At 43.0% G+C, this 16,936-nt stretch overlaps 1 protein-coding gene across 1 annotated transcript; it reads left to right on the top strand.

The window, feature by feature from the left end:
• The first annotated feature begins 1,422 nt into the window (after positions 1–1,422).
• On the top strand, positions 1,423–13,227 carry rab5b (RAB5B, member RAS oncogene family). Its single transcript, XM_038298484.1, has 6 exons — positions 1,423–1,534; positions 3,432–3,723; positions 3,808–3,959; positions 4,041–4,163; positions 12,871–12,964; positions 13,085–13,227. Exons 2-6 carry the CDS (start codon positions 3,558–3,560, stop codon positions 13,198–13,200), a joined length of 651 nt encoding a protein of 216 aa, XP_038154412.1. The 5' UTR covers positions 1,423–1,534; positions 3,432–3,557; the 3' UTR covers positions 13,201–13,227.
• The last annotated feature ends 3,709 nt before the right edge of the window (positions 13,228–16,936 follow it).

The following is a 16,936-nucleotide window of genomic DNA, read 5'->3' as shown; positions in this document are numbered from 1 at the left end:
TCTCTCCCTTCCTTTTTCCTCTGTTCACCTCTGACTTCCAGGACCAGACAGAGTCCTGTCATCTGCAGAACTAAACTTACATTTAAACATTGTTTTTTTGTCCAGGTGTTATGTATTAGATTTAGAAACCATAATTCAAACTTTCATGTGAATTAATAAAAAGACCAATAATGATAAACAGAACCATGTTATTGTTCTTATTTGAAAATTTCTTTAAAATGTTCACCATATTTATTGGTTTTTAAAACAATCACATATTTTTCAATTTAATGACATAGTTCACCAACTATGCTGCTATTTATAAATACCCATAACAGCAAAAAATGTCCATAGCTGTGTATTGGTTATTTATTCTCTAGGTGCAGTTTTATATATTTTGTAAAACACTTTTAAAGCTACAGTGTGTAATAATTACAGGGATATGAAATCAGAAATGTAATATATTATACATAACTATGTTATTTATCATCATCTACAAGCTCAGCCTCTTAACCTTAATATTTGCGTTGCCTTAGAATTCGTTATTTATAATTACATAGGAGCGGGTCTCGCAGCCATGGAGGCAGACATCTTTGCGCTACGGCAGCGCAGAGCCAACAAACTAGCGATTGCGAGATCGCCAAAACGTGACGATGTAGAAAAAATAACGGGTATATTTATTATCTTAAGTCTACATGAAATCTATACCCTACACAGACTAATGAAATACTATCTGTAAAATTATCTATGTAAACAAACCTCATCACTTGCAAAGGTAGGTGATGCGGACGTCGTGGAAGACATTTTGTCCCGTAACGCTCGCCGTACTGTTGTGGGGGGGGGGGGGGGGGGGGGGAGAAGCGGTGGGGGGGAGATGATCATGTTGCTGCAGTCTGCAGTCTGAGCGCTAGATGTCGCTAAAAGTTACACACTGTAGCTTTAACAGTACAAGATTTTATTGTTTATCTTTTAATTCTACACTATTATGTTATTCTCATACATTTTCTAATGTCCACATTTCAATGATCATTTCTTTCTATAATATTTTTGTTGCTCTAAACAGTAGAACTTCCTCTTTGTGAGACAAAAAAGAGATTTTCTATTCTGTACAATTCTATTCCATCCATTATATTCTGTTCTATTCAAATAAATGTAAATAAAAATAAAAAAAATAAAATAAAAAAAGAAACAAACAAACAAACAAAAAAAACAGGCTACCTAAATTAATTTAATAAATTTGGTTTGCATGAAACGAAACAAAAACAAACTTAAGTTTATTTTTCTTATAAAAAAATCGAAATAAAAATCGTTTGGGTTTCGTTTCCACAAAAAGAATAAAATGAGGATAAAATGAGAATAAAATGAGAATGAAATGTCTCTTGGACCTCAGATATGATTAAAGTTCATTCATTGCTTTTGTTTCCAGCAGGTTGACACTGCGGCACTCAGTGCGCATGCGCCAGATTCCCGGAAGTGTTGCCGTCGTTCTTGTAGCAGCAGCTGATAGCTCCGCTGTCAACAGAGAAGGCTGGAAACCCGCTGCGGCTCAGACACGGTAAATATGCCGTCAGTGTGAGGTCGGTTTGGCCCGGGGGGGTTGGTCCAGGTCCAGGTCTTTATTCCGGTGTCTGCTGACTCGTCTGGAGGCGGCGGTGTGTCGTTAGCTCAGATAAGATAAGGGTCGGTGAGGGAGGAACAGAAGCGATCCGCTGCTCCGGCCAGAGGGGCTGGAGGTGGGGGGTCCAGGAGAGCTGAGACCTCCGAGGAGGATCCATCCTCCTGAGGAGACATGTGAGAAGATTGGTGTGAAATTGTCTGACTTTGGTGCTGCTGCTCTGTGATATTTTCACACAACAGCTAATCTGAGATCCTTTGGAGCAAAGGTTGCTTAGATCAGCGGTGAGGAAGTTAGAGTTGAGGTTTGATCTTAGAGAAGCTCCTCCATCTGGGAATGTGAGGAGTCATCTCCAAATAATGGAGTCCAATGACTGCAGGAGGAAGGATTGTTCATGCCAGCTGCCCGACATCATCCTATCTGTAAAGCACGGAGGTGGAGGGATGATGATGAGGGCTCGCTTTGCTGCCATGGTGACCAGAAGCCTTCCTTACCTCCAAACGCTCTCCTGCGTTGAATGAAGGAAGCTGCTCTAAACCTCTCGGAACAGAAACTGTTTGTTGTTTCTAACATTTCCTCTGCTTTCTTGGAGCAGAAGGAAAACTGCTGATAATAAGCTGAGGTTGGAACTCAGCGCTTCATGTCGGAAGAATTTATCTTTAGATTCAAATTAAGAAAATTTGATCCAGAAAAGCTGAAACTCAAAACTAAAGTCTGAAGGTTCTGCTCCTCAGATCGGCCCCAATAAGAATTCAGTTTCTATTCAGTGTATTTCTATAGCGCCAATTCACATCATGTCATCTCAGGTCACTTTCCAGTTCACCAGATCATCCAGTCAGATTGATTCAAAGTTTTCTATCTAAGAAAAACCAGCTGATTGCATCGACTCATTGACTCTTCAGCAATCCTTCACACTAAGCATGCTTGTAGCAACAGTGGAGAGGAAAAACTCCCTTTGAACAGGAAGAAACCTCCAGCAGAACCAGACTCAGTATGAGCGGCCATCTGCTGAGGCCCATTGGGGTTCAAGGAGACAGAAGCAGACATAGAAAAAGAAGCATAGATACAAAAGGCAACTGTCAACCAGCTCCACAGGCGGCCCCGTCCAGGAAACACACAGCCAGGCAGACGAGCTCCGAGCCAGCTCCCATGTCAGAGGATGAAGAGAGCACATCCAGTTAGTCACAGTCAGAGAAACAGGACTACACTGGAAAACAGGCCAAGCTCCAACATCTAGAAACAAAGGTGTTGATGGCAGCAGCACAGCTGATATTTCTCTCCAGGATGGAGTCACAGCCAAACAGGAACAGACCAGATGAAGCTACTATGAGAAAAAGCAGAGAGAGCAGAACGTTAGAGATTGAACTAACAGATTCTGCAGAGTGGGAGAATAGAGATAGAATGAAGCAGAATGATGAAAAAGGGGTCCCTATGTCCTCCAGCAGTCTAAGCCTATAGCAGCAGAACTATAGAGATGTAACCTGAGCCACTCTAACTCTAGGATGAAATGAGGATGAAGAGAGCACATCCAATTAGTCACAGTCAGAGAAACAGGACAACACTGAAAAACGGGCCAATCTAAACCCGGGGGTTTGGCTCACCTGGAAAGAGCAATGAAAACTGAGTTTATGGTTTCCCATTAACACCCTAATGTGAAGATAAGGTGTTGATGGTAACTGCTCCGCCTGCCGGGCAGCGAAATGAATTTATGTTTGGATATAAAATGTTCAATAATGTTGTCATCGTGTGCCGCTTCATTTCTTCTGCCTATAATGATGCTTAGAGGACAGGTTGTTGTAATTAACTGCAAAAATTATGTTTTTCTCTTTGCACCAAGAAAATAATCCAAAAGAGAACAGAGTCCAAGCTGCGGAGGAACAGTCGTCTGTTTGGGACCCCCCTGTTTGACCCCCACTTCAGGGAGGAGGCCCAGCCCCCCCCGCTGTCTGCTGCACAGGACGCTATGAGCTCCAGAGGGAGTGGTGGCCGCTCCAACAGCGCCCTGCCGCAGACGAAGATCTGCCAGTTCAAGCTGGTGCTGCTGGGGGACATGGCTGTGGGCAAGTCCAGCCTGGTGCTGCGCTTCGTCAAGGGACAGTTTGACGAGTTCCAGGAGACGACTATAGGAGGTGAGACGCGGCGATGCAGGTCAGGAAGCCTCGCACCTCATCAGATCGCCGCTCATTGTTTCTCTCCTCTCCGTGTTTCTGCAGCCGCCTTCTTGGCCCAGTCCGTGTGTTTAGACGACACCACGGTGAAGTTTGAGATCTGGGACACGGCCGGACAGGAGCGCTACCACAGCCTGGCTCCCATGTACTACCGCGGGGCGCAGGCTGCCATCGTTGTTTTCGATATCACCAAACCGGTACGTTTAAGTTTACGAGCTTCTACACTCAGAAGGGGTTTAATTATGCAGACCTGTGTGAAGATCAGCGTTTGATTGCAGGAGACCTTTGAGAGAGCGAAGGCGTGGGTGAAGGAGCTGCAGCGGCAGGCCAGTCCTAACATCGTCATCGCTCTGGCTGGAAACAAGGCCGACTTGGCTGAGAAGAGACTGGTGGAATACGAGGTAATACCAACCCAGTAACGCAGCAGGTATCTCCATTTAACACGGTCTTGTTAAAAATAAAAATATACCCCTGAAGAACATGAACATGAAGCCAGTGGCGTACACAGACATTTTTCAGGTCAGGTGCTCAGGTTGGAAAAAGGTCACCTTAATATGGAAGGAAAGCAGTCTCACTGGAATCTGCCTTTTTTGTACACCAAATGGTAGGGAAATCCTATTTAACTGTCAAATCATTCTGGCTTAAACATTTATATAAATGTTTTCTTTATCAGACCATATTGTCCCAAAATTTCTATTTAAAAAAATCCTGTCTTAAAATCTTTTTTTTCTTTATTATCTTCTGCAGGACAGTTAGTTCTACGTCAGCCTGAACACCTAAATTCAGCCAATCATATATCAACGGTCATCTGTCAATCAAATTTGTTCAGTCATAGCATCTTGATTCATATGTTGCAGCTAATATACGCAACGGTTGAAATCAGAATCCTTTCCTTTCCCATTGAGTTGCGTCCCAGTGTTCACGGGGATGGACGTCTGTGTCTTCAGCAGGCGTAGAGCTAACAGAACTGGCAGCGTTGCGAGGCAAGGGCTCAAACATGTACGGCTGGAAGCCTTCTACACCAAACCAAGCTTCTGCCGCCCTGGCGTCCTCTTCCACAACATCTTCGTCCCCGCTTTCCTCCTCTAAATAAAAAATGGATGACGGAGGAGACTCCTCCACGACCTCCGACACTAAACTCTCCTCCTCTTGCATGTTTACTCTGTCCATAGCGTTCCTTGACAGCGTCGTTTCTAAGTCACCAATTTAGTGCTACTTGTTCCCAATGGAATTTCCCATTGGGAACCTACTAGCACTAAGTTGCTAACTGGTTAGCAAGATGCTTCCCACAAACTGGCAACAACCAAACTTGCTTGCTAACCTTCCGCCACAACAATCCCGCCCCCTTGATAAATGACCAATCACATTCACTTTATTCACCCGTGTAAAGTCGGGCACCACTTGAGAGAATTCAGAAATGCAAAAGTTGGAACGGCCGCAACCTTGCGACTTTAAATGGGTCATAGAATGAAATACCTCCGCAGAGAACCATGAGCGGCCCATCCTCAGCTGGAGGAGGGAGGCTGGGGAAGCACGGAGCACTGTAGGCGACCAAAACCCTGGATGATTTTGAAATTCCCCCCGGATATGTCCTTAGGTATGAAGAGTAGGACATGTCAGTGAAAAAGAGGACGTCTGGTCTCCCTATCATATCAACAATCTGATGTTTCAGTGAGTGAGTGCTTGTTGCTATGATGCGTCTTTGCTCAGCAGCTTGGCTCGTTGTAAACCAACCAATCAGAGCACAGCTCATCTAAATATTCATGATCATTCCATAAAAGGAAGAAAAGCTGTGGTTTCATTCTAGGGCTTTTAACCAGGCTGCATTAGGGCTCATAGAACAGCTAATATGCCATTTTCAGCCCAAACAATGTTACACACCCTATTAGAGACCTGAAGGACCAGATACCCTATAGAATCATTCTATCACCCTATTAGAGACCTGAAGGACCAGATACCCTATAGAATCATTCTATCACCCTATTAGAGACCTGAAGGACCAGATACCCTATAGAATCATTCTATCACCCTATTAGAGACCTGAAGGACCAGATACCCTATAGAATCATTCTATCACCCTATTAGAGACCTGAAGGACCAGATACCCTATAGAATCATTCTATCACCCTATTAGAGACCCGAAGGACCAGATACCCTATAGAATCATTCTATCACCCTATTAGAGACCTGAAGGACCAGATACCCTATAGAATCATTCTATCACCCTATTGGAGACCTGAAGGACCAGATACCCTATAGAATCATTCTATCACCCTATTAGAGACCTGAAGGACCAGATACCCTATAGAATCATTCTATCACCCTATTAGAGACCTGAAGGACCAGATACCCTATAGAATCATTCTATCACCCTATTAAAGACCTGAAGGACCAGATACCCTATAGAATCATTCTATCACCCTATTAGAGACCTGAAGGACCAGATACCCTATAGAATCATTCTATCACCCTATTAGAGACCTGAAGGACCAGATACCCTATAGAATCATTCTATCACCCTATTAGAGACCTGAAGGACCAGATACCCTATAGAATCATTCTATCACCCTATTGGAGACCTGAAGGACCAGATACCCTATAGAATCATTCTATCACCCCTTTAAACACTGGATTTTTTTTAGCACCAAATTTAAAACACTAAATTTTTTAAACATTGAATTTCTTACACGTAATTTTTATCTGGTAAAAATTTGCCTGCAAAAAATTCAGCTGTAAATGTGTCGACTTTCTGGCGAACTGAAGCCAAGCAGTAGGGGGTTTTCATGTGACGTCGCGCTCACGTGACTACTCAGCGCGTCCGCCATATTGGGTGGCAGCCTTAGGCAGTATTGACAGTGAAAAATTGTGAAATCGTGTGTAATTGTTGGTTGCACGGCCCGTGGAGGTGGAGATCAACGCTCTTTCTATCGCATACCAGCCGTAATCGTGAATCAATGTGAAAAAACAAAACAGCTATCTGAACAACGCCGTCACCTATGGCCGACACGGATATCCAGGTCCGATTTGGACGGTGTTAAGCTGGAACACGCCAGAGTCTGCAGTGCTCACTTTGTCACAGGTAAATAACTGTCAAGCATTTAAAACATGTAAGAATATATTAATAATAGGGCTTGGGCGTCATGACGTATTACTTTCCGTGGCCGCAATGTTGACCGTCTCCGCCGCCGCTACTCAGACTACTGCCTATGACCACCGCGTACTGGACTCCCTCTCTCTGCCGTGTTTTAATTTGATTAATTTCACCTTAACTTGATTTCAACCAGCGGGAAAAGGCTCAAATATGTGAGAAACCCGGAGGGTTTAGGGAGGTTTGGCAGTTAACGTTACTAACCAAACCTTTGAAACACATAGCAGCTAGTTAAAAGTACATTACATGCCTGAGTGGTTGTTAGCACTAACGGTTAGCACTGTTTGCTGGCTTTATGAGCTGCAGCTCCTGAACCCATCCATTCGTAAACTGCACATGAGACTCCAAGGACTTGTAGCTTTGGAACTGTTCGCGCACCGCCGGCCGTTAGCCACCTAGCATAGCGAGCCCTGCGTCGGATTGTTTACATTTTTACCATCTTATTAAAACTCACCCGTCCACGTATGATGGCGATTTCCTTCATGTACATCACTTCGACATCTCGTACCCAACCAGATGTGAACTGGTTGTGAGCCTCTAGACCCTTGTACGCTCTCATTTCCTCCAGAGTGTGCAGAGGGTTTTCACTGAACACCGGGTAATGAACTATGTTACCGTGCTCTACATTTGGCCAATCATCTGGATTAGTGCTAAACAAGGCACCGTGGAGGGCATAGGGGTCCATATGGTCGATCACGGAACATTTCCTCAGATATGTTCCATGATCTGGTGGCTCTAGCGTGCTGGCGTACTTATCTATTCGCGACATGATATATTTAATATACGATAATATGCCACCCAAGATGGCGGACCGGGAGCTGGCCAGTGACGTCACTGAAAACCCCCTATTGACACTGGATGCAGTCGAGTAGCTTTTAGCCAATGAAATGAGCTCATTTGGTCACATGATACAACAGTTGGCCGTAGCTTTGTTCTCGGCTGAATGAGGATTTTTTCTTGTTAAACAGATCATATTAAAAAAACGTCAGGTAGCTGCTAACAGACAGCTATTAGAGTTTTCCATCTAATGGGGCTGAGGGAAATAACTGAGCCAATCACAGCTAGTGCAGCACCCCCGTCTGCCTAGGCTCTTGGTTTGATCCGGAAGAAGCAGCCGGTGGGAGACCTTTATTTTTCTGGCCAAATGAGCTGATTTCATTGGCTAAAAGCTGCTCGACTGCATCAAGTGTCGATTGCTTTGGTTTGAGCTCACCAAAAGGTCGACACATTTACTGGCAAATTCTTTGCAGTTGAATATTTTTGCAGCTAAATTTTCAACAGATAAAAATTCAGTGTAAGGAACTCAATTTGTAAAAAAAATTGTTTTGTTCTTTATACAGAAAAAAGGCAGATTCCAATGAGAGCCAGCTCTCATCTCAGAGGATGAAGAGAGCACATCCAGTTAGTCACAGCCAGAGAAACAGGACTACACTGGAAAACAGGCCAAGCTCCAACATCTAGAAACAAAGGTGTTGATGGCAGCAGCACAGCTGATATTTCTCTCCAGGATGGAGTCACAGCCAAACAGGAACAGACCAGATGAAGCTACTGTTGTGATTTTATATTCTATTCAATTGTTAGCCAGCTGGGAATTTATATTTCTGATACTTTAAGACTTTTATGATGGTTCTGGAGGTCTGGGTCTCCTTGGGCCCTTACTCCACTGTGTTGGAGAACTAGCCAAAGCGAACCCCAGCTTCCTGGGCAAGGGAGAGGAGCCAAGCAGAGCAGGAGCAGAAGAAGGAGAATTCTCTGTGCTCTATGATTTTGTCTGTCCTCACACAGAGTGGGGGTGGTCGTAGGTCACACCTCTGTGACTTGCCTGTGGAGGCATTGGCTGAAACGGGGGTTGTTGCAGAGATTTCACAGCTGATTCCACATCATCATGTCAAGATGAAATATAGACACTGGTTCCCAATGTCCAAAAAGTATGATAATGGCATATGGCGCAACACTACTATGAGAAAAAGCAGAGAGAGCAGAACATTGAACTAACAGATTCTGCAGAGTGGGAGAATAGAGATAGAATGAAGAAAAAGGGTCCCTATGTCCTCCAGCAGTCTAAGCCTATAGCAGCATGTGCTAATGTGTGTTTAGCACAGAGACAGAAGTGAAAATAATCCACACAAATCTGCTCACCCTGCCTAGTCGGAGCCTCTCCATACGCAGTCAGCGTGACATGGGAAAAAAAAAAATCAGATCGGAGATTAAAAAGTCGTACACAGCTGGTGTTTTCAGCCCTTTATACGTCGCCTGGAGCTGCCAACAGCCAAACACTGTCTGATGCTGACGCTTATTGATCTTCCACAGGTAGCAATGCTACATGGGCGTCAATTAAATCACAATTTCAGATCCACTTTTATGAGAACAAATCTGAAAAACGACAAACTAGATCAAGATTTTAAACTTTATTTTTCATATATGTGGAAAAAAGAACACAGTCGAAGGCTAGAGCTTAAAAACGATAGATAGAAACATGAGCTAACTGCTGCGAGTGATCGGGTGCAGGGAACAGATTACGCTGTACAACGCGTTTGCTTCTAACTGTTATTATAAATCTTTAAACGTGTGATGATCCAAACAGTCTTTCTTCTGGAGACGCATTAAAAATGTCCTGGATCAAGTTTAGAATATTAACTAGGCGCCTCAGGGTGGGTGGCTTTGGTTCTCTTCTTGCCTGCAGCCATAAATATCCTCCATAAATATGTGTCACCTGCTCAAAGTTCATTAGGCTGTTTTCCAAGATACATGGAAATAAAGGAGAAGTCTTATGCTAAACCCAGAATAAAACAGAATTTCTTCAACTAATGAGACTATCTGCAATGACCCCAAACTGCCTCCAGCAAAGAAACCTCATCTGGATTTTTACTTTGGAATAATAAATTCTCATGATATTATTTAATTGACTTTCTAAGGAGTTTGATGACAGGTTCCCTCCACAGTTGTAACCAGACTTTTACTGAAACCATTAAGCTGGCTTCCTTCCTTTCCCATCTCTGTCTGATGCCCTCTGTTCAACTCCTGTTCTTAGATTAGGGCTGCAACTAACGATTATTTTGCTTCTTGATTAATCTGTCGTTTATTTTTTCGATTAATAGATTAATAATCAGATAGCAAATCTCTCTTTAAGATCATTACTAAATTAATCCAGGTGTTCTGGATAGAGCAGATTAAGGCGAACAAGATTTTTTTTTAATCTTACATGCAAAAAGTTTATATATTTATTTAAAATCTTGATATAGTTCCTGCTCTAAGTGGGTCGCTCTGTCAGCTAAAGGCGTTTTAGACGTGTAGCTGAACAAGGCGTCACGTTGTTTTAAGTACGAGCCAGAGTCAGGGAAGTAAAGAGACGTTTTAGAGTCTCTTTACTCAAGTTAACGATTAATCGATTACTAGATGATTACTCCATTAATCGATTGTTTCAGCCCTATCTTAGATGTTACATTTCTACAAAGTGAGTGATGCCTGTATATGTCAAAATATGGAGTACATTTTGCTCCATAATTGTTCAAAGTAAAGAACACAACCCAGAAATAAAACTTTAAAAAAGCTTTATCCAAAAAAGATTGTGAGCTAACTTTATACATTAAAGGTATAGGGGAGGATTTTCACAACTTTTTTTCTTTTTTAAACAATACACATGAATGCCTATTAAACGCATTAAAGAGCATGCTAAAGCTGATATATGGCTCATACAAGCTTACTTTCCAAAAGAAGATTTGCAATTTTTCCACTATGTCAGATTCACCAGAGGTAAGTGGAAATGGGGACGAGAACGTAGGACGACCTTACGTAAACATATCCCCACATCCAGGAAACACACAGCCAGGCAGACGAGCTCCGAGCCAGCTCCCATGTCAGAGGATGAAGAGAGCACATCCAGTTAGTCACAGTCAGAGAAACAGGACTACACTGGAAAACAGGCCGATCTCCAACATCTAGAAACAAAGGTGTTGATGGCAGCAGCACAGCTGATATTTCTCTCCAGGATGGAGTCACAGCCAAACAGGAACAGACCAGATGAAGCTACTATGAGAAAAAGCAGAGAGAGCAGAACGTTAGAGATTGAACTAACAGATTCTGCAGAGTGGGAGAATAGAGATAGAATGAAGCAGAATGACGAAAAAGGGGTCCCTATGTCCTCCAGCAGTCTAAGCCTATAGCAGCAGAACTATAGAGATAGCTCAGGATAACCTGAGCCACTCTAACAAGAAGCCTAACTGCAACATTTAATTTTTCCTTTTTAAATAATAAAGTATTATTGAATTGAATTGAATGAAGGCTAATCGGTCTGAGCAGCCCTTCCCAACATGAGGAGATGGAGGTCTGATTGCAAGCTAGACAGAGAACTGAGTCTGTGAAACCCCCTGTGACACGTTTTCAGATATCAAATAAGATCAGGGCTAGTGCTAGCCATTAGGGGGCCCTGAGCACATTTACTGTGTGGTGCCCCCAACCTGGAATTGAACAATAATAACATATTTGTAAATTTGTTTGTCTTTATTTACAATAAACTTCTCAATGTTATATTTTTGAAAACAGCTGCAATAAATGAGGGAACAAATTTTGCACCAAGAATGGTGCGTATATTTCTACACGGAAACTGAAAATTAACAAAGCGAACAGATGTTAGGAAGGATGGAAAAAAAGGAAACTTATTAACAACAATAAATAAAATGTAAATGGACTCTAATACAGAACAAGGACTCATCCTATAATATCATAAAGTCCTATTTGTACCGCTTATATCTAATATGCTTTACATGTTTTTATTTAAAATATGCTATGATTAGCTACTATAATTATAATAGAAATAGATTTGTTCTTTTTAATTTCTGTACAGTGAAATTATTGTTAGATCTGTATAAAAGTATCTCCCATGTTTCCTCTTAAAGGAATAGTACACCCAAAACATGATTAGTCTTCATTTTCTACTCACCCCCATGCTGAACAACACTCTGGAATACTTTTTTGATATCTCAAATGCATCTGGAGATCTGGGAGGCTTCTTGCTGTCTGCTGACATTCAAATAATGGAGGTCTATGGCGCCCGAGGCAGAAAGGTCCATAAAAGTCCACAAAAAACGTGTCAATATTCCTCCATACTGCTCGTCCAATGTATTCCAAGTGTCCTGAGTGGGTAGCATCCAGAATTTACTCGAAACGAAGTCATTTAGAATGTTTTTAGAGCATAAACAGTAGTGTATAGGATTTCCTGAAAGTGCGCGCCTGCGAGTTCACGAGCCTACAGAAACCGCGGCAGACCAAACCAGATGAAAGTAAGCATTCAGCGTCTGCTCTGCCGATAATGCAAGCGTAGAAGAAGAAATGTGCTGTTTACCTGCGCAAAGAAAGAAACAACGAAAGAAAAATGTCTGAGGACTTCAGTGTTGAGGAAGAGCATGAGTTCTTTGCCGAGCTGAATGCGCACTTTCATCTGGTTTGGTCTGCCGCGGTTTCCGTAGACTCGTGAACGCGCTTTTACGAAATCCTATACACTACTGTTTATGCTCTAAAAACATTCTAAATGACTTCGTTTCGAGTAAATTCTGGATGCTACCCACTCAGGACACTTGGAATACATTGGACGAGCAGTATGGAGGAATATTGACACGTTTTTTGTGGACTTTTATGGACCTTTCTGCCTCGGGCGCCATAGACCTCCATTATTTGAATGTCAGCAGACAGCAAGAAGCCTCCCAGATCTCCAGATGCATTTGAGATATCAAAAAAGTACTCCAGAGTGTTGTTCAGCATGGGGGTGAGTAGAAAATGAAGGCTAATCATGTTTTGGGTGTACTATTCCTTTAAAGATGAGAGGTTGTGTCTCTAGAGTGGATCCCCCAAAGTTAGACCTTTCTAAGCAGAAGGTCAAGTGGGATTAGGCTGAATTCATTAAAGCTGTTCATGGGGACCAGAGGGGCGGTTTTACTGACCAACTATCCTCCTCTGTCATGAAGGAGGCCCAGTCTTATGCTGAGGACACAGGCCTGCTCTTCATGGAGACGTCTGCCAAGACGGCCATGAACGTCAATGAGCTTTTCCTGGCTATTGGTGAGACACATGTTTAACACTTGCTTCACATACATACCTTCCTTAAACACTGTAGATTAGTAATCTGGAATAAAAGTGCAGCGTTTTAATAATCTGTAACCTTAATTTACTTTGCTTTAGCGAAAAAGATGCCAAAAACAGACACCCAGAACCCGACGCATGCAGCACGACATCGGGGAGTGAACCTCCAGGACCCGGACGCCCACTCCACCAGAGCCTGCTGCGGCGGCAACTAACCCTCCACGACCAATCAACCCCCCCGCCCCCCCGCCATCCCCATCGCCACAGCCCTGAAATCATGGCGTCATGTAGAAGCAGCGTGCAAAGGAGGAGCCGTAAGCTAGGGAAACCTGCCGAGCTCTCACCTCTGCACGCCGCCTCCATCCTCCTGGCCAACTCCAAGGAACGGGGAAGACATTCCAACGATAGCGGCTGAATTTAGGGCGGATACACAAGTTTGCTCATCATGCTTGTTTCAGGACTTTACTTTGGGTAATCAGAGGCAAACGTAGAGATTGAGAAGTGGAAAAAATCGAAGGATGTGGAAAACTTGCTGTAGAATTTAGCACTAAAGGTGATTTGTTTTTTTTCTTTCTGTGTTTTCTCTGCCTTCACCATGTTGCATAAAAAGGGCCCAAACTGAACATCACCTGCTTTTGAGTGGACCTAAAAAAGGAGAGAACCAACAGAAAGGGAGCTTTCCTCTTCTCCTTCTTTGTGGATTTAGCTTTTGCCTCATTTTGAACTGATCCAACTCTTCTGTGAACACTGTCCCGTACCGCCATCCTGGAATGATCCGTACTCCTTTCACCAAGCTTCCCCCAGAGAAGCATCGATGACACAACTTCTCAAACGTGTCCGCTTTATCAAACATCTACCCTCCATCGTGTTTTGGCTGCAACATTCCAGCCAGTCCTAATCATGGCCTACGCTCTGGATAGAATCTTCAATTGACTCCAGGAAGCTGAGGTGGAAGCTCGCACAGCCCAACCTGTTTGCATATAACCTATTTATGATGCAATGTCTAAAAATCCCTGCAGTGTAGTGCATGAGTAACAATAGAGACAGAAGCAAACTTTACCACGACACTATGGGGTTGATGAGGAGCGTATGCTACGTGGCCAATCTTAAAACGCCTGCAGCAGGGAACCCAAAGAGTTTAGATACCAGAATCGTACTGTGAGTAGATCTTTTAGGGGGAGTGGCCATGTGTGCTTCTGTGCATGTGAAAATCCTGTCCACAGATAACCCCATGGTGACATTTGTTTATTTACCTAAAGGATAACGGATCTAGAATGAACCAGGTTGTCCTGTAGGATCTTCTCTGGCCATCTTCCGGAAGGCGTCCCTCTTGTCACGGTGATCTCGGATGGCTTTGTGAATTAACTTATTTTCAAACAATGCTCTTGAGTTGAGTGAAGCGTGCGTGGTAGCGGCCGGGCCTGGCTGAAGAAAAGAGGAAAATAGTGGAACAGAAGTGCCTACTCCCAGTTTTCTTTCCCCTTGGTGTGTGGTTTGCAAACGGGTGCAGGAGAAGCACTTCCCTGACTCTGGCTCGTACTTAAAACAACGTGACGCCTTGTTCAGCTACACTAACGGCTCTTTGAATGGATGTAAAGAGATTTAGTCAGACACTGTATGTCGTATATTGTCCCTATTTTAATGAAAGTGTAGGTTAATTTTAGCAGATCGCTCCTGTGAACTTGGAATGGATTGTTCAAAGGACTCTAATCAGTGTTATAAATCTATTTGATTTAAACCAACATTGGTGTTCTGTGTGATTTCTCATTTTTTATTTAATTGCAAACTTAAAAACAAGAAACAGAAATTATGCATTAAAAAGATGTCACAGTGAGAGTGAAGTACAGGGTGACTTCAGGGGTAGAGGATAAAGCCTCTTATTGTATCTGACTTCAGAAATGAGGTTTAGTGAAATATTTTTAAAGGAAAAGTCGCTCATATCCAGAATTCTAACTTCTGAAAGTTCTTTAAATCTGAAATGATTCCATCCTGTTCGATAAATGATCAGTGTTTTTAATCCAGAGTAATTTCCATGTGAATGTGCTTTACTGGAGGCATCCATGTTTGTCAAAGAACACTACTGCCACCTACTGGTTAGTGACATTGTCACGGTGCGGTATCGGCTGTTGATCAAGTCCCAGTGCTGTATCTGGTGTTTGTCACAACGCGCTATTATCCAAGTCATCTTGAAAACATTCTTCTTCCAAATGTTGGCTACATATTACGGGTTTTTTCTCTGGCCAGAAGTTCGATGGCAAATCCTCCCTCTTCAAGTTGGCGATCCAACGACCAACCCGTCCGTGGAGGATCAGGAATCAGAAAGGTGGAATAACTCTTTATTTCCCTTTTACCCAATGTATTCCAGCATCCAGCTGCCATGCACGTGGACATTGTCAGTTTCACTATAGCTCTGGTGAATTTCAATGGTGAAGTCCTCTGGAAATCTTCAATAATTGTTGTTGATTGCAGATGTGTCTAGTAGTTCCCATTGATTTAGCTTGGAAAGCGGGGAGAATGGCGCTAGGCTTACCGCACCGTGACATCACTACCGCTGTAGCTACCAGATCTGCTGGGGCCCTGCTTTCTGTCAGCCACGGTACGCTACATGATCGGCTGAACGTCGCCACATGATGTTAAACATTGTGGTTGCACAGACAATAACATCCCGCAGCATCAGTGTGGCGAGTCGGGGGCAACTGTAGCGTTAGCGTAATGACAGATGAAGTTTTACCGGATCGATAACAAAAAAAAAAAAAATCAGTTTCTGGTGAACTAAGGAACTGTTAGACCATGATATAAAGGGGGAGAGCTGGGTAGCGCTGTAGCTAGCTGTTCTCAGTAGCTAACAGGTTAGCCTCTTTTAGCTTGCCAACGACCAACCATTTTCTACAAGTAGAGCAACAGTTTTATTTGTCCAAAATCTCTACGAAAGTCATTTATTAAGATGTTCCATTTGTCCTTCCCTGATCTAAGATCTTATTAAAAAGAATAAAAATAAGCGGAGACTTTTGTCACTTTGAAAATGCAGAGCTCAGTCTTAGAACGCAGTACTTTCCTTCAAGACTGACAAATGATTTTTATTTTTTTTTTTTACTTTCGGCTACTTTATATCGCCAGTGAAATGTAAAATAATAGCAAATGGGTTGCTCAGTGGCACGGTTGGCAGTACTGCTGCCTTGCAGCAAGAAGGTTCTGGGTTCAATTCCCGGCCCGGTCTTTCTGCATGGAGTTTGCCTGTTCTCCCTAAGCATGCGTGGGTTCTCTCCTGGTACTCCGGCTTCCTCCCAGAGTCTAAAAACATTACTGTTTCTCTGAATTCTCCTTAGATGTGAGTGTGTGTGTGTGTCTCTGTGTTGCCCTGCGATGGACTGGCGACCTGTCCAGGGTGTACCCCGCCTCTCGCCCATTGACTGTTGGAGATAGGTACCAGCACCCCTCGCGACCCCAATTGGGACAAGTGTGTCAGATAATGGATGGATGGGTAATAGCAAATATAGGTAATATGTTGAGACTCCAAAAGAGATTTGATCCTTAAGAAACTGGTGCGAGTGGAGTTGCCATATGTTGACGTCATAAGAAGGGGCGGGGCCCCGGGCAGATCTGGTACCTACACAGGAAGATGGCAGGAGGGAGGTGTTACTATTTTTGGGCAAAAATGGCCGCTCCCAGACTCAGTGATCGCGATTTTTATTTTTTTACTGATTAACGCTAAATTCATTAAATCACCGCAAACGTATTAGTTTTAGGTATAGATAATGATCCATTGATTATTCCTTTAAACATATGAGAAGTTCAGAAATTAAGAAAGCAGTTTTGATAATAAAAAAAAAACTGTTGGAAATATATAATAAAAGCAGGTTCTGTCTCAGAAAGTTGGACAATAAAATCTTGTTTTAAACCATCTGAATCTCACAGAATCCCTCCTAAAGACATTAGCTCAATATTACTGCT

This window comes from Cyprinodon tularosa, unplaced genomic scaffold, assembly GCF_016077235.1.
Source record: "Cyprinodon tularosa strain WSP-4 unplaced genomic scaffold, ASM1607723v1 ctg408, whole genome shotgun sequence".
Taxonomy (NCBI): Eukaryota; Metazoa; Chordata; class Actinopteri; order Cyprinodontiformes; family Cyprinodontidae; genus Cyprinodon; species Cyprinodon tularosa.
This window is presented reverse-complemented; position numbering and strand designations above follow the sequence as displayed.